Source organism: Lygodium microphyllum, chromosome 15, assembly GCF_053477565.2.
Source record: "Lygodium microphyllum isolate KBCC chromosome 15, Lygodium_microphyllum_v1.1.10, whole genome shotgun sequence".
NCBI lineage: Eukaryota > Viridiplantae > Streptophyta > Polypodiopsida > Schizaeales > Lygodiaceae > Lygodium > Lygodium microphyllum.
The window spans coordinates 80,467,432-80,489,265 of record NC_141149.1 but is presented as its reverse complement, the minus strand read 5'-3'; the positions used below and the strand labels follow the sequence as shown (position 1 = coordinate 80,489,265).

Sequence of the window (21,834 nt, the reverse complement as noted above, 5' to 3'; positions counted from 1 at the left end):
TTCTATCTCCTCACTCCTTCTCTCCCACTACTTCCCTTTTCTCTACCACTCCTTCTTCCCTCCTTCTCCTTCTCTTCTCCCTCTTCCTCCTCTTCTCTCTCTTCCTTCTTTCTCTTCTCTCCTTCTCCTTTTCTCCCTCTCTTCCTCCTCTTCTCTCTCTCTCTTCCTCCTCTTCTCTCTCTTTCTTCTTTCTCTCCTCTCCTTCTCCTTCTCTCCCGCTCTTCCTCCTCTTCTCTCTCTCCCTCCGTCTTTCTTTTCTCCCACTATCTCCCTTTTTTCTACCACTCCTTCTCCTCCTTCTCTTCTCCTACTTCTCTCTCCCACTCCTTTTCCTCTCTACTTCTCCTTCTCTCCCTCTTCTTCTCTCTTCTCTCACCCACTCCTTCTTCTTCTCACCTTCTCCTTCTCTCTCCCTCTTCCCTTCTCTTCCCTCACCCTCTCCTTCTTAGCCTCTTCTTCTTTCTTTTCTCCCCAGGGCACGAAGCAACCAGGGGGGGAAAAGGTGGCTTGTTTGGGGGCCCAAGGAGGGTCCCGCAACATTTTGTAATTGGGGATGTGACCAGGATCGAATGCCCCAGATGGCCCATGCAATGTTGATTGGGGGTAGGTGACACATGGGAGCTGGGTGGCGGAGTAGCTAGCCCCGGACTAGCAGCTTGATGTTGCGGCAGGTCACAGGGGGGAAGAACATCGTTTGGATGGCCAGAGTGATACATCACAGCGGCGGGGTGGCTAGGGACGAGGACCTAGAGCCTGTTTTGGCAGGATGGCGGGGCGGTATGGGGCGTAGCCTCTATCTCCTCTTCGGGGAGGGGAGAAGCTCTCCCCTATATAAGGGGAGGGGAGGTGATAGGTGGCATGGCCACCCTCCACCTGGAGGTTGCTGACAACACCTAAAAACATGCCATTTATTGCAACAATTTTTTGGCAAAACTGTATACAATTGACACCTTATTACTAAATTTTTACATGAATTCAATGCAGATGCGGTGTTCGTTGTTGCTGTCTTTGGAGGCCGTGTCCTTGCAGTCTAGCTAGGAGATGAATCTATGGGAAAGTTCTTGTACGAGAGGAAGGTGGAGTTTTAGACAAAATTTGATAGGTTTACTTAGTGAATCTCAGCTATGACTATTTAAAATTTTCCTGTAGGGATTATTATCACTTAGAGGAGATAAGACCTTTTTATAAATTAGGAGTTTTCGGGGGAATTTTAAACAAACCACAAGGTCTTGATAAGTTGATAGGATATCTTAGTATTAATCTCAATATGGAGGATTTCATTAGTTATGCTACCTCCTACCTCCTAATGATGAAATTCTTTATGAAAAATACATAGCATTATGATTGTGATTATTGTCTACAGTAATACTGTAGTGATGATCAAAGGGTGATCATTAGATCATTGATGATTATTATGGAGATTCCTTTGGGGAGGTGTTGAATATTAGATTCAAGAGGATGACTCTTGGCAAGGATGATGTGATCCAAAGGGACTTACTCGCAAAAGGAAGATCGGATGTACCACCTAGGATGTATTCTTGGTGTTAAAGGTTATAAGGATACACTATGTCATAGGTGAATTTATCCTTGTGACATCCAAAAGAGTGCCAAAGGAAATTTTGCAATATCAATCCAAGATATGCAGTGGTTAGGAGTAGGGTAGATTTCTACTTGGAAACGATTTGATGATCATGATCTGTCTACGATTGATTACTAAGTATTGTGGTCCTCATCAACTAACACTCTTATACAACACATGTGGTAGTCTCTTCATATTTCAACGATCCTTATTATTATTTTAAAAAAAATATACATTACTACCATGGATTACACATTGTCACAAGTATATCCAAAAGAAATCAAACATCATGATGTACAGGGTGGTAGGGAGGATGAAGAAGTCAAGCAATAAACTAGTCACTTACATAGATGGATTTGGTAACTATCACTTAGAGGTACAAGGCCCATTGGGGCGAGAGCTACTTCAAGAACGAACGAAGGTGAAAGCCTTGTCTGAGGAACTAGAAAACCCTTTGAATGTTCATTGTTGGCGTCAGCTTGAAGGAACTGATCCAACAGCTTATGAGATGATTTTGAAGATTCAAACTCTGCAGAAACGCTTAATTTTAAAAACAAAGCAACTCATAAGAAGAAATGAAGAACTATCACTTCTGTATGAAAAAAAATTAAGATTCAGCAGTCGACACTTAGCAAAGGGCAAGTTCAATATAGGTTTCGGCTCAATGAGTTGCGTCTATTAAAAATAAAATTGACTGAGCTGAAGAGAGAACACTCTATTCTTCAAGGATCTGTGCAAAATATGCACGTTTTGAAGAGAGAAGTGCATAATTTGGGGTGAGAGCATGAAAGAAGAAGTATCTTAAATCTTTACATGCTTGATAGTGGGGACTACTCTAAGGTTAGAGGATATTAGGATTGAGAGGAAGGAAGAAAAAAAAAAAAACAAAATGAATACGATGGAAGAGGGAAACCGTTACGGACATGTCGTGGAGAAAGGAGGGGGCATGGGATTCTTGAAGGAGGCACCGATTGATTAAGGGCAGAGAGAAGACTATCAAAGAAAAAGGAGGAGAGGGAGAAATGGGGAGATGCGTCGATTGATGGAGAAGATGAAGGAGATGCTGCAAGGGATGGCGAGTTGCCTATTTTTTGTTCGAAATTTTTCACAGGAGAATGGGGTCATGAAGATGAAGAGGACGTCGACAGGGAGAGAGAGAGATCAGCCGTGCCGGCTCGCATGTTTCTAGACAGGAGCACACACACTTCAGTGCACCTTTGACGCCGAGAGAGAGAGAAAAACAGCGAGCGACGGAGTGAGCCAGTCATGTCTTGCATTTTGCCCTTTGCGTAGCAGAAAGGAAGAAGAAGAAGACGCCGAAGCAGCAGACGCTGGAATCGGAAAGCAGGCCAGAATGGATATTTCAAATGGATGCAGATTTACTGCTCGAATACGCGGTCCAGCTTGCTGAAGGCGTAAGTAGCCAACACCGTCGCCGCGTGCTGGTGATAGGCGCCAGAGAGGCAGAGAGAGGCCGCTGACGCTTGTACCACATCTCCGTTAGCGCCATGGCGAACGTGGTGGAAAAAGGATGGGAGTATTTCCCCTTGTCAGAGAGAGAGAAGTGGCAGCATAAGGAGTGAGAAAGCTCACATGCAAATGCTGTAATGCGATGCGATCATCCAATAACCACTAGCTCTGCATATATATATTAACAGGCCAAGTAAACGAAGTTAATGCCCAAAATATATATATATATATATATATATATAGAGAGAGAGAGATAGATGAGGGTGAAGAGACCCTCTCTTCCCACCAGAGAAGCAAGAAGATGAAGACATAATCGGTGGCATCACGAGATTAAAATCAAAACAACGCTACATTGCAACTATCACCGCTGGAAGATCATGGAACGAAGCGACAGACAGTTTTCTAATCATCGATTTGTTAAGAGCTATATATCTTTTCTTTCTTTCTTTCATTAACAAATCTAAAGAAATCCTACCTCTTAAGTCCAGTTCATATGTCATTGCACATCTCTTCTCTATCACACACAAGCTAATCATAGTAAGGGTTAAGTTAAAGAATACCCAAAAGTCATGCATAAGATTCACAAGGCCGTGGGAGGAGATCTTCATCGACCAAATCTTAAGTGAGGGTGTGTTGCATTGCAAAATCTTTTTATGGGCCTTTCTTGCACAAAGCTTCAAGGTGGCAAAGTCATTCTTATTATGTTGTGGGAGATGTTCTTTTGTGGATCAAAGGCGGATGGGAGATTCTTCTTGTTTTCTATGTAACATGGAGGTTGAAGAATAAGTGTGGGAGTCGTAGGCAGGAATAGCATATGGGAAACTGTGGGGAAAAGAACAAGATGATGAGCTTCCATTTGAATCGACTGGATAGAAGACAGACATTAGCTGGATTGTAAAGAGGACACGGTCTCCAAGGACGTGACGACGACTCGCAGGTTTTACAAGTAAGTGTCTAACTGGTTTATCTAAAGTAAATGATATGGTATGATAATTTATCTAGTTTATAATTTTTAAAATATGTCTTTTAACTTGTTTTCTTATGCTACATGGTTGTTTGTATTTATTTGAACTGGTTTTTATTTATTAAAAATCAAAAACAGTCGAAAACACTAAAAAATGACTCAAAATTATCATAAATAAAATTTTATAAAATTACTGATTGAAAATTTATAAGTTCTGATATTTTTCCTATAAAGCTTATGAGTCAGGGAATTTACTGAATTTCTATCAAGATTTTTAAAGATGTTTTGTTATATTTAAAAATTAGGAAAGAGTTATATTTAGGGAAAAAGCATAGTTTTCCTTTACGTAAGATGTGTTATTTATTGATATAAACTATGGATTCTTAGTGAAATATTGGAAACAAAATCTTTGATTTGTTAGTGCATTTATGTTGTAAGGGTTAAAGAAAAGAAATAATGATTTAATAATATTTTACTTAAGAAATGCTCGTAATGAAGATATAGTGTTTTGGTTTTGAAAGGAGAGATTATATGCGGTGTGAACATTTGGGAAACATGGGAAATTACAAATAAAAAGTTTGACAACACTTTATAATAATTTATAATGTTAGGTTGCAATTATAAAATTTAGTTTAAATTAAAACCAAAATAAAATCAAAACAATTTAATGATTGGATGACATGAGAAAAAGTCTTAGCATCTATGTTAAATTTTTACATGTTATTCATTTTAAAATCAACTTCTTAAATATATGGAGTGGAGGGCTACTAGGACTCATTGATAAATTAAAGGGTGTTATGGGAATTTAAAATAAATTATGAATGTGAACCATAAGAGTATGAAAGAACTTGTTTTATTCTGGTTGATGTTTAATAATAGAAAAGAAGGAAAGGACGTTATATTCGCAAAATGAATTAAGTATTTAAAAACTAATAAGCAACGACGAAATTAATATACGGAGTGGGAAATATCTACCAAGGGAGATTAAAATTTAGGGGTTTATGGTATGTCAGAAATTTGATTTGAATGTTTGTTTAAAATTAAACAAATAAAAAGAATTAATTTTAATCAGGAGGAGAAACATAAAAAGGAATTTTAAATGGAGATATACATATAGATCTAAGAGATCTATATTCTTGAAACAACCTTTCCAAAGTCAAACATTAAAAACATTTCCTGGATAAACCGCCACTAGCATGGCAGGAGAACATTATGAGGAGCTGCCTCTGAGAGATGAGGAGAAACTATAGTTAGTGCCCAGTATAATTTACTGAAGTTTAGAATCTTTGCAGTTGGACTACTACAAACAACATTATAGATTTTAGGGAAGGCTAAGTTGAGTCAAATTAAAACAATTAGTGCAATAATCACTTGTTTAGTGCAACAACTCTCAGGAGTTGGCTTGTTAACCTGGGTAAAAGTGGCTTGGTCTTTGGCCAGTCATTTTTGGTGCGTCTGCCGGGAGCCAAGTGCGCTCGATCGAGTGATAAATCTTCCGGGGGTATTTTAGATCCTAAGTGTTATTTATGAGTGAATACGCAGTCTCTTTTCTAAGGGACTATTTTCCTAATTTGCCCCAGGAGTGTCAAAGAAAAGTGCTAGACTGGGCGAGAGATACAGAGTTAGTAGAGGGAGGCACATATTTCGGGCCACAATTAACTGTGGACGTTGAACAATTATCCTCTTGGAGCTGGGGTTATAACGACTGTGCGCAAACTATAGTTCTACTAGCGACACACTTTGGGTTAATAGACGCGGTAGAAATAAATACAATCAGTGTATCGTACCACTTTGATTGGTATCACCGCACAGCTTATCGGACGTTTAGAAGAGTAGTGTGGGATGATGTGTTGCCTTGGTTACGTGTATCCAGAGGTTTAAGAATTTCTTTCGACACGAAAGACATTAGAGAGGTTGCTGAAATTCTAGGTTTAATCCCCGAGCAAGAAGAAAAGTTACCTTTTGGGGAGATAGACCCAGAGTTGCCGACTATTTTGAACCTTCTAAGTGCGCATACAAGCGACAACCTAATTTTATAGCTCAAATAGAACGAGCGGAATTTTGGAGTATGACAGTAACAGCTAGTTTTGTACTCGTGGATGAATTCAGAAGAGAGACGGAAGCAGCAAAACGAAGCTAGGGATCAGCGAGTTAGAGAACGAGCAGTGCGACAAGAGGCTTGGCTATTAGAACGGCTAGAGAGGGTCAATGCATTGCTGAATTTGGGAGTAGACGCTGTGTCTAACTCAACGGTAGAACCTCTTCAGCCTAGCTTATCAACTGATAGAACACCATCGAAAGAAAGTGAAGCAGCTTCATATCAATGGAATCAAGTTGTCTCCAGTACTAGCAGTGTCACTGGGGAAAGAGGTAGGCAAATTAGGGAAACTAGGGAGAGTGAAGCTAATGCTACAGTCGGTAGTATTGAACTGTTCTTTGACTGGGATTTAGAGTCAAACTTCGGATTGCGTCAATTATTTAAGGAACCTCAGGAACCTCCGTGGTTTGATACTATCAACGATTTAGGGTTAGGGCTACTATTTAGAGAAACAATGGCTCGCAACCCAGTTAGATTAGCTGATTTCACGCAATTCGGGGGATTATGGGACGAAGATCCCGATGCCCATTCGCAAAGATTTGAGGTGACTTGCGTCGCCAATGAGATAATAGATGACGACCAAAAGCTTCATATCTTCCCTGCAACATTAAAAGATGAAGCAGCAAAATGGTATGGGAATTTAGATGCTCAACATAAAGGGACCTATGATGCCTTATCAAGAGCTTTTCTAGAAAAATTTAGACGACAAGGTTTTCAAGATAGATTGGCTCTTCAATTGGATTATCTGTCCCAAGGAGCAACTGAAAGTGTTGAACATTATATTGAGCGCATGGAGACAATCATTCGTAAGATGAATCCTGCTCCTGACGATCCCACGCAAAAACGTAAGTTTATTGATGGACTTAATCCTGAAGTTCATCAGCATGTTAGTTTACAACGACCAGCTACGTTGGCAGATGCTAAAACACATGCTAGATGGTGGGAAGAAGTGCAGCTTAGTCAACAACGGCGGAGAGATCTATTCAAAGAATCTCGGACAGAATATCCAAGCACTTCAGGTGGGGTACCTAAGAACGTGTCTTATGTGACCGTTCCTCTAAATCCCTCGGTAACTGCAAGCTCAAACATGTCGAGTGTACCTCTAAATCCGTACACTTCAATTCCAGCCTATATGATGCAGACAGGAATGCCTTCTATGCCGCAATCTCAATCTCCTCTGGATGAAGCAAAAGTAGCAGATATTATTGCGAAATCTCTAGGAAAATTAAAGGAGGAAATTATGACTGCAGTACAAGCACCTTTGAAGGAAATTTATTCGATAACGACACAAGGATCTAGTGCTCAGCAATCGTCGGGAAATTCGACTTCAAACCCACCTCGATCTAATATCTGGTGTGGTAAGTGTCATGGTTACGGCCATGTGGCTACAGAGTGTCCGACGCCTTCAAGGTTAATGCCCGATCATCCACCGTTTTGCTCTTTTTGCCACAAGACTGGTCATTTAGATACAAATTGTTGGCATAAATTAGGTCAAGAGCAACAACAAGCTCGTTCAATGCAAACGAATTACAATTACATGGATCGTAATAATAGGACTTATGAGATTGGACCACCCAATCAACCTTTTAGGCCACGAGGATTGCCCACCCAGGGTAGACCCCCAGTGCCTCGAAACAATTACAACAGTGATAGCAATCGAGGGAGAAATTCTCCTTTTAGAAGAAATAATGGAAATTTTCGTAATTCAATGGGACAAGGTGGTCAACAAAGACCTAGGGGACCAGTAATTTGTTATCGATGCCAACAAGAAGGTCACATAGCCACATATTGTCCAAATGCGCGTAAAAATCAAGACTATACTCCTCTTTGCAGGAGGTGCAGTGGTGAAGGACACTATGAAGAGAATTGTCCTAAGCGAGAGGATAATAAAATGTCTGACAAAGGGAAACAAACCTCTAACGAACCTTCAACGTCTGCTGCAAATTTAGTTGAAGTAGAAACAATAAGGAAAGATATTGGAGTTAAATCAAAATTTATACCTCGTAAGGTGACCTTTAGGGCTGACCCTATGATTGGTGTTATTACTCGAGCACAAAAGCAACAACAGAAGGAGCAAGGTTTAGAGGAAGAGAGTCCACAATTAAACGGAGCAGTGAAGGATAAGTCTAAGGACATAGATCCTAATATAGAACTACCTGAATCGGATTCTCCGCAGCATTCCTCTGACCATCCATTATTACCTGTGCCCTTAGTAAATCCTAAGATTCAAGTGGGAGTAGCTCCTTTTCCCGAAAGATTGGTTCCTCCTAAGGAAGGGAGTAAAGATTATGTAGAATCCGTAAATAAGACCTATGATCTTTGGGCTGCATTAGAAGAAATATCATTGACTATTAATCTTCGGCAATTGTTAGAAATAGCGCCTGTTTGTCGGAAACAGCTTTACCATAAATTAGTTCGGCGTCGAAGGAAGAGGAGTGAGATAAACGTTTCTAAAATCCGTGAAAATTCTTCCAAAGGAAAAACAACTAAGGATGTAAAAATAGTAGATTTATTTGTGGACCCAGGAGCTCCAGTTATCGATACTACTATTAATGGCCACTTGCTACATGAAGTGCAGTTAGATGGTGGCTCAGCAGTTAATTTGATGACAGAACAAGCTATGCAAGAATTAGGGTTGAAGGATCTAGAACCTACTCATATTGTTTTACGTGTGGCTGATCAAAGGAAAGTAACTCCTTTGGGGTTACTGCGAAATGTGAAATCTGTAGTAGCCGGATTAGAATTTCATGTGAACTATTTGATTGTTCGTTCGCAAACAAATATTTCATCATATTCTGTCCTGTTGGGAAGACCTTGGTTATACCAAGCAAGATGCATTCAGGACTGGTATAAAGGTTCAATTGTGATTGGTCCTCGAAATGATAGGGTTAAGATACAAGTTATTTCAAAAGGATTTTTGAAAGATTCAGGAGATGAAGCAGTTAGTGAAATGGATGAGAAATCCAACAGTGAGTTTTATGATTCAGAAATGGAGAGGACTGATCATGAAGGGCCTTATGCCTGGTTATTTAAGACACCACACCCAGCAGGAGCAGAGAAAGTAGAGGTCAATATAGTACATCAGCCTCACAAGGTAGAACAGATGGGTATTGGTGAGTATGCTATAGCGTTTTCATCTGACAATGATTCGGATAGTGATATTACTCAGTGGTTATCCACATCCGAAGATACAACCCTCGACTGCTTAATGCTTTCAGCAGAGGAAGCAGAGTATCCTGATGATTCGCTTGAAACATGTTTTCAATTATCTACGGATCAAGAAGGAAATGATCAAGAAGATGTATTTTCTGCTTACAACAGGTCGGAAGTGATTTCTATGGATGAATTAGAGGAGGAAGAAATGCCTGAGTTAATGATATCTGATGTGGCTGACATTTCAATAACCTCTTCAGAAGGTATGGGAGAAGATGATGTTACTGATAATCATAATAGTATGCTTGAGAGTAGGATTTTAGAAGCTCTTCCTTATGGGGAAAATGCTTTACCCTTTGGATTTGGACAACTGCCAGATAGAGCTAAAAGGATTTATTACTATCAGCTAGAAGCGAAGGAAAGAGAAAGGAGAAGTAGGCATAGGTGCAAACCCTTACAAAGACCACTATCTCGTGAGGATGAGGATGATTCAGCTTCGGCTTTTAACAGGTTTTCACAGACTTCTCGTGAACATCATGGTAATTACGCTAGGATTATTAGAGAATTGGAAGAGGCATTGGAAGTAGAGCGTGAGGCAACGTTGACTGCTGTAAATGAAGCAATGAAAAAGATTACTGAGTTGCAAAAGGAAAAGGCAGAGTTTCAGTTTAGAGAAAGGCGATATCTAGATGAAATCTCGCTTTTAGAATTTTATTTAGAAGAAGAGAAATCTAAATTCAGTAGGGGTGAGTTACAGATGGACCAAGCGTTATCTATGGATACAAATTATTGGGAAGAACATGAAGACACTGATAGGTTTTTGGAAAAACATAAATCTAAGAATATTTTTGAACTAGAGACTCAAGAGAAAAACCCTACAAATGTTCCCTGGTTGTGTCATTCTTTTAGGCGTTCGACTGGAATTGCACAGAAGATTTATCGCCGTTCAAGGGGACCTATAATTGGTTATCAACAAGTCCAATCTGAACCTACTAAGGTTAAATTGCACAATATGCAAGCGGTGGTGTTGCCTCATCCAAAAGAAAGAGTAATGGATTTTACTATTTATGGGGATGGGCAAGAGCCACAACTTAGATGGTTTGAACCTGCAGCACCTAGGAATTTTGTGGAACTGAAACAAGTTATACATTATTTGGGTTGTCGAATTCAGGGCGAGAAGGATGAGAATCTACATTCATTAATTCTCAAGCTTAAAGATAATCAATGGTTTTGGAGTTTAGATGATCAGGAATGTTTAGAAAAGAATAACGACATTTTACGTCGATATCGCCGAAGGTTACATGCTCAATATCCATGTACTTCAGAGCAGATACCTAGCGTAATTGACTCTGTAAGAACCTCATTTACCATGAAATCTCGTAAAAATGTAAATGTCAATAATGGCGATTTAGTTAAATATGGGAAGAGATATACTGAAAAATCCTTTCCTGAGTTAGTAAATGTCTATGGAGTAGAAGTTGATGGTGCTACGCAAGATAATCTGGCTATTATTCCTTATAGGGCTTTACCCTTAGTGAATTCTGTGAATGTGGGAGAAGAAGCACTGGAATCAAGTACTAAGAATAACCTGCTTGAAAATGTATTGATGCAGATATCCGAAGATGTGCCCACAATTAAGCCACGAAGAATAGACTCTCTATTTATTGAAGAGCCTGAAGTTGAAGTAGTTAAGCTTAAAATGGCAGAAGGAAAATATTTAAATTTAGGAGACCAATTGGAATCGCCACATCGTGAAAGATTCGAAGAAGTCTTACGATTGCATGTTGACGCTTTTGCTTGGTCATATAGGGACCTTAAGGGTATCAAAGCTGAATTATGTCAGCATTATATTGATCTAGAACCAGGCACAAAACCTGTATGTCAACGTCAACGACGAACAAACCCTGTGTATGCAGAGTTAGTGAAAGCTGAAATTACTAAGCTTTTAGATGCTGGATTTATTTATCCTGTTGCATACAGTGAATGGGTATCTCCTATTGTGGTAGTACCTAAGAAGAATAGTAAGAAAATTCGCATTTGTGTCGATTATAGAAAGCTGAATAGCAAAACACGTAAAGATCATTTTCCTTTGCCATTTACTGATCAGGTACTTGATAAGGTTGCTGGTCATGAGCTGTATTCTTTCATGGATGGATTTAGCGGTTATAACCAAGTACTAATTCATCCTGAAGATCAATCCAAAACTACATTTACTACTGAATGGGGTACATTTGCTTATAGAGTAATGCCTTTTGGTTTGTGCAATGCACCCGCAACATTTCAGAGAGTTATGATTGCAGCTTATCAAGATTTTCTACGTCAATGGATGGAAGTTTTCTTAGATGACTTTTGTGTCTATGGTACGGCAAAAGAAATGCCTGAGTTACTGACGCAAGTGTTTGAACGTAGTGATGAAGTAGGTATATCTTTGAATCCTGATAAATGTGTTTTTGGAGTACCAAAAGGAACCTTATTGGGGCATATCGTTTCTAAAGAAGGTATTGCAATGGATCCAGCTAAAATTATTAAGATTTCTGCACTTCCACCTCCAACAAATCTTAAGCAATTGCGTGGATTTTTAGGACATCTAAATTATTATCGGAGATTTATTTCCGATTTTGCAAAGGTGGCATCACCTTTGACAAATCTACTACGAAAGGATACTCCTTTTATTTGGGATGGTGTTTGCCAGAAAGCATTTGAATTTCTTAAACATAAGTTAATTGAAGGACCAGTACTCGCACCCCCAGATTGGACAAAAGAATTCCATATTCATGCTGATGCATCTATGTATGCTGTAGGAGCTGTTTTGTGTCAAGCAGATGATAATAAGGTGGATCATCCAATTTATTATGCGAGTCGAAATTTAAGTGATGCAGAAAGGAATTATACCACCACTGAGAAAGAATGCCTATCAATGGTATTTGCGGTGGAGAAATTTCGTCATTATTTATTAGGGAACAAGTTTACTATATATGTTGATCATGAGGCGTTAAAGTATTTGCTTAATAAAGCAGAACTTTCAGGACGTGTGGTTCGTTGGATGTTGTTATTCCAAGAGTTTGATTTTCAAATAGTTACTCGTCCTGGTAGAGCTCATGTGCTAGCAGATCATCTATCACGATTATTAACATCAGACAAGGAGGAAGGTGTGGAAGATGATTTGCCGGATGCATCACTTTTTACTGTGGAGACACAAGTTCCATGGTATGCTGATATTGCGAATTTTCTTAGTACTGCTCGATATCCACCTGGTGCTGATAAGCGCAGGAAACGTCAAATATTAATGCAATCACGCTCCTACGGACTATTAGGGGGTTACCTTTATAAATTTTTTCCACGCGAAGGTATCTATCGACGTTGTGTAAGGGAAGATGAAGTACCAGTGGTTCTTAAGGCATTGCATGATGAGCCGTGTGGTGGCCATTTTGCCGGTGAATTGACTGCAAGGAAAGTTCTATTAGCTGGTTATTGGTGGCCTACTCTATTTAAAGATACTCATTTTTATTGTCGCAAATGCGATGTATGTCAAAGGACTGGTCGTCCTTCTAAGAGTTTTGCTACGCCTTTGACACCTATATTAGCATTAGCACCTTTTGAGAAATGGGGAATTGATTTTGTGGGCCCAATTGATCCGCCTACTAGATATCGATCGAATCGTTATATCTTAGTCTGTACTGACTATATTACAAAGTGGGTGGAAGCGAAAGCGCTTAAAACGGATAAAGCCATTGATGTGGCTAAGTTTATGTATGAGAATATTATTACGCGTTTTGGTTGCCCACTAGAATTAGTAAGTGACCGAGGTTCCCATTTCTTGAATGGTCTTATTAGCGAGTTAATGGAAATCTATAAAATTAAACATCGCAAATCAACACCTTATTATCCCAGAGCTAACGGTCAGGTTGAAGTAACCAATCGCATTATATGTGGGATTTTAACTAAAACGGTTGCTTCCCACAGGCGAGATTGGGATGAACGTTTATATGAAGCGTTGTGGGCCTATAGAACTACTTATAAGGTGACAGTGCAAAATACACCCTTCAATTTAGTTTATGGCACTAATGCTATATTCCCTATTGAGCAAGAGTTGCCCACTTTACGAGTAGCTCTATCATTACGATTAGGTGAGGTTGAATCTTTGAAACAACGGATTTTACAATTGGTAAAGTTGGATGAGGAAAGATTATTAGCTCTACAAAGTCTAGAAGCAATGCAAAAACGTCGTAAAGCATGGCACGATCAGAATATTAAAGTACGGGAGTTTAAAGAAGGCGATTTAGTTTTACTTTATGACAGTCGTTATTATAAATTTCCTGGGAAGCTTAAAATTCGTTGGTTGGGACCTTTTAAGGTGATTAATGTTTATGATAATGGTTCTCTTGATGTGCAGGATATTAATGCTGAAAATGAGATATTTAGGGTTAATGGCCTGCGCCTTAAACATTTTGTGACTTAGGCTAGCTAGGTATAGTTAGGTTAGTAGTTAAAATAATATTCTGTCTAATCCACCCTTGGATGTCTTTTCTTTCTTGGGGGGTTTTTTAAATGGGATGCAGGTATGGCCTTTTTGTGGATGGATGCGCTTTACCCTCGTATTGATGCCGATAGTACTGATCCTGCTCATGCTGGACCTTACGATATTCCGCGTTTTCAGACGCATGACAGGTTTTTATATGCACCGAGAGGGGAGGCCTGTTGTGGTTCTTCCTTTGTGATTATTTTTTGTTTACAGTATCATCCACCTTTTGGTTGTAGGTCTTGTCAGCGGCATTTATTTGTGCGTGCTCAGCTCTTGTGTTGGCAGTGTCGCACATACTTTCGACGCTATGGTACCACTGCCATGCAGGAAATGATTGGTTATACCTACCAGCGTCATGATTATAATAGTGTTTTTTCTCCTGAGCGCGGCGCTGGTCAGTCTAGGGTAGGTAGAGAGCAAGCAGAATTTGCGAGATATCGTTCCACTGTCTACCGCCTTACTCCATCTTACCATGATTTGCAGACTAGTGTTCCCTGCCCATGTTGGGATTATATTTGTTGGTACATGGATGCGACCGAGGGGCATTCCTTAGATGCTTTACCAGTGGCCCCTATGCCCTACTATGATGATGCAGCTTCGGCTTCGCTCCATGATGTGATGGAGGTTCTTAGCGATGCACCTGATAGCGGATCTGTGACTTCTGACATGTCTACGCTAGAGGCTATTCTTGAGCATCCTATAGATGATAGTTTAGTTAATAGGTTTGACTTAGATGGAGTTGATGATTTTGGATTAGGATTATTGTTTTCACTAGAAGATCTCAGAGACTTTGAAGATTTTAGTCTAGATATTTTGTTTTCTTAGTCTTTTATGTTTTTTCTTTTATTCTACATTTAAAAAAAAACAAACAACCAAACCAAACAAACAAAAATACATATCGTTTAAAAAAAAAAAAAAATACAATGCTTTGAGTTATTGATATCCTGTAGGTTTTCATGCACTTTAGTTTTATTTTCCACGGAGTTAGGTAGTTAGTTGCACGCACGGTCAGGATATTCCTTTCAGTGCTGGAGTTTGGGATATTTAAGTTAGTAAGAAGGACAGTTTTATATGTAAGAATGGTTATCAAATGGAGGAATATACTGTGGGAGCGTTATGACAGTCTAGTTGATCGCGATTGTGACATGAGTATTTGACAATTCTTTGGTACATGGAGAAGTTTTATTATTTATCTAACCCTTTAACATTGTACTGGCTAGTGTATGTTTCATGTGCAGATTTGACTATGATTTTGCGTTACACACTGTTGTATGTTTCTGATTTATTCTTGGAGTTGCAATATCCACGAACATATAAGGTTGTTTCATACCTAAACTTTTTATTTCATATTCATTTTGAAAAATACATGGAAAAATTTGATGGAATGAAATTAGAGATGTCGAAGAAGAAGAAAAAAACACTTAAGTAAATTACAAAGGAATTATAAATAGATATTTCAAACAAATATGAATGATATATATATACACAATTCTCTATATGAAGTCCACTCACATGGGATGGGACTTAGCATTAGGGAGTGATTAAAAAAAAAAAAGGGTGACATGTGTGCATAACATAGTGAATTTCATTGTATGGGTGTCCGATTAGGAATCCTATAGAGTTTTGCCTTATCTTTTGGTCGCTTTTCTAGCGATAAGCGGGATAGCTGAATAACAAGGTTCTCTCCACGAAATTTTGACTAGGAGTAGCGTGGAAGAAAGATGCTGAGCTGGTGAGTATTCATTGCTTATCATTTGCCTAGGCAGAGTGACTAGTATTATGCGCTAGATTAGATTCCTCGAGCAAAGTTGTTGAGCTGAAATGTTTGACCGTTCAATTAAGTGATGTCTTCTTAGCTCTTAGTTGATCCTTTAAAAAAAAATAACAACAAAACAATCCTTAAAATCCAAATATTAAAAGTTCGGAAGAGTCTATATATTTATTCTTTTTAAAGAAAGAAAGAAAGAATAAAAAAAAACAAAGAAAAAAAAAAACACCCTGAGACTGCAGGGTTTGAAAGAAAAAAAAAACAACCAAAAGAAGATAACCATCGCCTCTGAGGTCCTAGTAGGCTGTAGGGATTTCCTTGACGGGTGCCCTGCGTCCGATGCCTTGTATCTCTTTGGGGTGGGACCTTTTGGGAAAGAGAATCAATGTATATACTCTTTTGACATTTAAAAAAAAAACAAAACATTAAACATAAACTTTAAAGAAGAGCCTTGGGCAATTAGAAGTTATGAACCATTGGCTGGTTGTTCTAGTAGAACATGGAGGGTTAGCAGCTAAACCCTAGGAGTCCTATTTAGTGTTGTAGTATTAGTTTACCTTGTTTGGGTTCTTTGTTAAGTAACGACCTTATCAGTGATGCTATTTCAGAAGCAATATTTTTAGTAGGATAGTAGTGTGGCAATTTATTGCCTAGAGGGATTATTGTTGTTTAGCGGCTCTAGACAGTTTCCTAGTTGGTATATTCTATGCAATGGATGAAGCTCTGTTATGCATTTCAGTGTAGAGAGTGAGTAAGGGAGAATGTTAGTTTGTACAAGTTTTTACATCTTTTCATTGAAACATTTATATTGTTTGCATTTTAATATGACACAAATAAGTATTGTTTTCTACTTTTCCAGTGTCTACTAGTTGTCCGTGTGCGGTTTTGCAGATCTTGTAGCTGTGCTCGCGAGGACGCTTCGCAATTAAGTGGAGGAGAGTATATTTTTCTTTCAAAGTTGCGTAGCAATGTTCGTGATGCTGGATGTTCGTGATGTAGCTGTGCTCGCGAGGACGCTTCGCATTTCAGTGGGGGAGGAATGACAACACCTAAAAACATGCCATTTATTGCAACAATTTTTTGGCAAAACTGTATACAATTGACACCTTATTACTAAATTTTTACATGAATTCAATGCAGATGCGGTGTTCGTTGTTGCTGTCTTTGGAGGCCGTGTCCTTGCAGTCTAGCTAGGAGATGAATCTATGGGAAAGTTCTTGTACGAGAGGAAGGTGGAGTTTTAGACAAAATTTGATAGGTTTACTTAGTGAATCTCAGCTATGACTATTTAAAATTTTCCTGTAGGGATTATTATCACTTAGAGGAGATAAGACCTTTTTATAAATTAGGAGTTTTCGGGGGAATTTTAAACAAACCACAAGGTCTTGATAAGTTGATAGGATATCTTAGTATTAATCTCAATATGGAGGATTTCATTAGTTATGCTACCTCCTACCTCCTAATGATGAAATTCTTTATGAAAAATACATAGCATTATGATTGTGATTATTGTCTACAGTAATACTGTAGTGATGATCAAAGGGTGATCATTAGATCATTGATGATTATTATGGAGATTCCTTTGGGGAGGTGTTGAATATTAGATTCAAGAGGATGACTCTTGGCAAGGATGATGTGATCCAAAGGGACTTACTCGCAAAAGGAAGATCGGATGTACCACCTAGGATGTATTCTTGGTGTTAAAGGTTATAAGGATACACTATGTCATAGGTGAATTTATCCTTGTGACATCCAAAAGAGTGCCAAAGGAAATTTTGCAATATCAATCCAAGATATGCAGTGGTTAGGAGTAGGGTAGATTTCTACTTGGAAACGATTTGATGATCATGATCTGTCTACGATTGATTACTAAGTATTGTGGTCCTCATCAACTAACACTCTTATACAACACATGTGGTAGTCTCTTCATATTTCAACGATCCTTATTATTATTTTAAAAAAAATATACATTACTACCATGGATTACACATTGTCACAAGTATATCCAAAAGAAATCAAACATCATGATGTACAGGGTGGTAGGGAGGATGAAGAAGTCAAGCAATAAACTAGTCACTTACATAGATGGATTTGGTAACTATCACTTAGAGGTACAAGGCCCATTGGGGCGAGAGCTACTTCAAGAACGAACGAAGGTGAAAGCCTTGTCTGAGGAACTAGAAAACCCTTTGAATGTTCATTGTTGGCGTCAGCTTGAAGGAACTGATCCAACAGCTTATGAGATGATTTTGAAGATTCAAACTCTGCAGAAACGCTTAATTTTAAAAACAAAGCAACTCATAAGAAGAAATGAAGAACTATCACTTCTGTATGAAAAAAAATTAAGATTCAGCAGTCGACACTTAGCAAAGGGCAAGTTCAATATAGGTTTCGGCTCAATGAGTTGCGTCTATTAAAAATAAAATTGACTGAGCTGAAGAGAGAACACTCTATTCTTCAAGGATCTGTGCAAAATATGCACGTTTTGAAGAGAGAAGTGCATAATTTGGGGTGAGAGCATGAAAGAAGAAGTATCTTAAATCTTTACATGCTTGATAGTGGGGACTACTCTAAGGTTAGAGGATATTAGGATTGAGAGGAAGGAAGAAAAAAAAAAAAAACAAAATGAATACGATGGAAGAGGGAAACCGTTACGGACATGTCGTGGAGAAAGGAGGGGGCATGGGATTCTTGAAGGAGGCACCGATTGATTAAGGGCAGAGAGAAGACTATCAAAGAAAAAGGAGGAGAGGGAGAAATGGGGAGATGCGTCGATTGATGGAGAAGATGAAGGAGATGCTGCAAGGGATGGCGAGTTGCCTATTTTTTGTTCGAAATTTTTCACAGGAGAATGGGGTCATGAAGATGAAGAGGACGTCGACAGGGAGAGAGAGAGATCAGCCGTGCCGGCTCGCATGTTTCTAGACAGGAGCACACACACTTCAGTGCACCTTTGACGCCGAGAGAGAGAGAAAAACAGCGAGCGACGGAGTGAGCCAGTCATGTCTTGCATTTTGCCCTTTGCGTAGCAGAAAGGAAGAAGAAGAAGACGCCGAAGCAGCAGACGCTGGAATCGGAAAGCAGGCCAGAATGGATATTTCAAATGGATGCAGATTTACTGCTCGAATACGCGGTCCAGCTTGCTGAAGGCGTAAGTAGCCAACACCGTCGCCGCGTGCTGGTGATAGGCGCCAGAGAGGCAGAGAGAGGCCGCTGACGCTTGTACCACATCTCCGTTAGCGCCATGGCGAACGTGGTGGAAAAAGGATGGGAGTATTTCCCCTTGTCAGAGAGAGAGAAGTGGCAGCATAAGGAGTGAGAAAGCTCACATGCAAATGCTGTAATGCGATGCGATCATCCAATAACCACTAGCTCTGCATATATATATTAACAGGCCAAGTAAACGAAGTTAATGCCCAAAATATATATATATATATATATATATATAGAGAGAGAGAGATAGATGAGGGTGAAGAGACCCTCTCTTCCCACCAGAGAAGCAAGAAGATGAAGACATAATCGGTGGCATCACGAGATTAAAATCAAAACAACGCTACATTGCAACTATCACCGCTGGAAGATCATGGAACGAAGCGACAGACAGTTTTCTAATCATCGATTTGTTAAGAGCTATATATCTTTTCTTTCTTTCTTTCATTAACAAATCTAAAGAAATCCTACCTCTTAAGTCCAGTTCATATGTCATTGCACATCTCTTCTCTATCACACACAAGCTAATCATAGTAAGGGTTAAGTTAAAGAATACCCAAAAGTCATGCATAAGATTCACAAGGCCGTGGGAGGAGATCTTCATCGACCAAATCTTAAGTGAGGGTGTGTTGCATTGCAAAATCTTTTTATGGGCCTTTCTTGCACAAAGCTTCAAGGTGGCAAAGTCATTCTTATTATGTTGTGGGAGATGTTCTTTTGTGGATCAAAGGCGGATGGGAGATTCTTCTTGTTTTCTATGTAACATGGAGGTTGAAGAATAAGTGTGGGAGTCGTAGGCAGGAATAGCATATGGGAAACTGTGGGGAAAAGAACAAGATGATGAGCTTCCATTTGAATCGACTGGATAGAAGACAGACATTAGCTGGATTGTAAAGAGGACACGGTCTCCAAGGACGTGACGACGACTCGCAGGTTTTACAAGTAAGTGTCTAACTGGTTTATCTAAAGTAAATGATATGGTATGATAATTTATCTAGTTTATAATTTTTAAAATATGTCTTTTAACTTGTTTTCTTATGCTACATGGTTGTTTGTATTTATTTGAACTGGTTTTTATTTATTAAAAATCAAAAACAGTCGAAAACACTAAAAAATGACTCAAAATTATCATAAATAAAATTTTATAAAATTACTGATTGAAAATTTATAAGTTCTGATATTTTTCCTATAAAGCTTATGAGTCAGGGAATTTACTGAATTTCTATCAAGATTTTTAAAGATGTTTTGTTATATTTAAAAATTAGGAAAGAGTTATATTTAGGGAAAAAGCATAGTTTTCCTTTACGTAAGATGTGTTATTTATTGATATAAACTATGGATTCTTAGTGAAATATTGGAAACAAAATCTTTGATTTGTTAGTGCATTTATGTTGTAAGGGTTAAAGAAAAGAAATAATGATTTAATAATATTTTACTTAAGAAATGCTCGTAATGAAGATATAGTGTTTTGGTTTTGAAAGGAGAGATTATATGCGGTGTGAACATTTGGGAAACATGGGAAATTACAAATAAAAAGTTTGACAACACTTTATAATAATTTATAATGTTAGGTTGCAATTATAAAATTTAGTTTAAATTAAAACCAAAATAAAATCAAAACAATTTAATGATTGGATGGCATGAGAAAAAGTCTTAGCATCTATGTTAAATTTTTACATGTTATTCATTTTAAAATCAACTTCTTAAATATATGGAGTGGAGGGCTACTAGGACTCATTGATAAATTAAAGGGTGTTATGGGAATTTAAAATAAATTATGAATGTGAACCATAAGAGTATGAAAGAACTTGTTTTATTCTGGTTGATGTTTAATAATAGAAAAGAAGGAAAGGACGTTATATTCGCAAAATGAATTAAGTATTTAAAAACTAATAAGCAACGACGAAATTAATATACGGAGTGGGAAATATCTACCAAGGGAGATTAAAATTTAGGGGTTTATGGTATGTCAGAAATTTGATTTGAATGTTTGTTTAAAATTAAACAAATAAAAAGAATTAATTTTAATCAGGAGGAGAAACATAAAAAGGAATTTTAAATGGAGATATACATATAGATCTAAGAGATCTATATTCTTGAAACAACCTTTCCAAAGTCAAACATTAAAAACATTTCCTGGATAAACCGCCACTAGCATGGCAGGAGAACATTATGAGGAGCTGCCTCTGAGAGATGAGGAGAAACTATAGTTAGTGCCCAGTATAATTTACTGAAGTTTAGAATCTTTGCAGTTGGACTACTACAAACAACATTATAGATTTTAGGGAAGGCTAAGTTGAGTCAAATTAAAACAATTAGTGCAATAATCACTTGTTTAGTGCAACAACTCTCAGGAGTTGGCTTGTTAACCTGGGTAAAAGTGGCTTGGTCTTTGGCCAGTCAGTTGCATGCCTCCACCCCCATCATCCACCACTCCCACTCTCTCTCCCCTCCCCCGACTACTGTCGGCGGGGAGAGAGGGCGGGGGGGAGTAAAAAAATTTGAACTAGGGATAATAAAAATTTTCATTTTCTTAAAAATATTTAGGGGAGGGTTCCTATGGCCCATTACATTCTCTCCCCCTTAGAGGAATCGAGATGTCCTCATCTCGAGAGGACCTGGGGGTAGTGTTGGTTGAGAGTATCTTCGTCCATCCAGGTGGCATCCTCTTCGGGATAAGCTTTCCACTAGATGAGGTATTCTCTCAAGGTCCTTGACCTCAAATGCCTCTCCCTGACATCTAGGACTCTATCGGGCCATAGCTCAAGGACTCCTTGGCTAGGGATTACAACTTGCTGATCATCAAGTACATGATTTGGATTAGGTAGATACTTTTTCAAAAGGCTAACATGGAATACATTATGAAACTTTAGGGTTACGGGCAGCTGTAGTCTATAAGCATTAGGTCCTAGGAACTTAGTGATCTTATAAGGTCCACAATACCTTGGACTTAGCTTCTTGTATTCTCCCAAGGACAGTGAACTCTTTTTAGGGCGTACGCGGATGAAGACCATATCACCCTCAACGAAGGATCTGTCTTTCCGTTTCAAGTCTGCATGAGCCTTCTGTC

At 38.6% G+C, this 21,834-nt stretch overlaps 1 protein-coding gene across 1 annotated transcript in view; it reads left to right on the top strand.

Moving 5' to 3' along the window:
• The first annotated feature begins 698 nt into the window (after nt 1–698).
• The window catches only part of LOC148024703 (uncharacterized), a 74,013-nt gene continuing 52,877 nt past the window's right edge, over nt 699–21,834 (top strand). Inside the window, exons 1-2 of the mRNA XM_087693604.1 lie at nt 699–777; nt 2,876–2,994. Of these exons, the coding sequence (XP_087549730.1) occupies nt 699–777; nt 2,876–2,994 (198 nt within the window). The remainder of the gene's footprint in view (nt 778–2,875; nt 2,995–21,834) is intronic.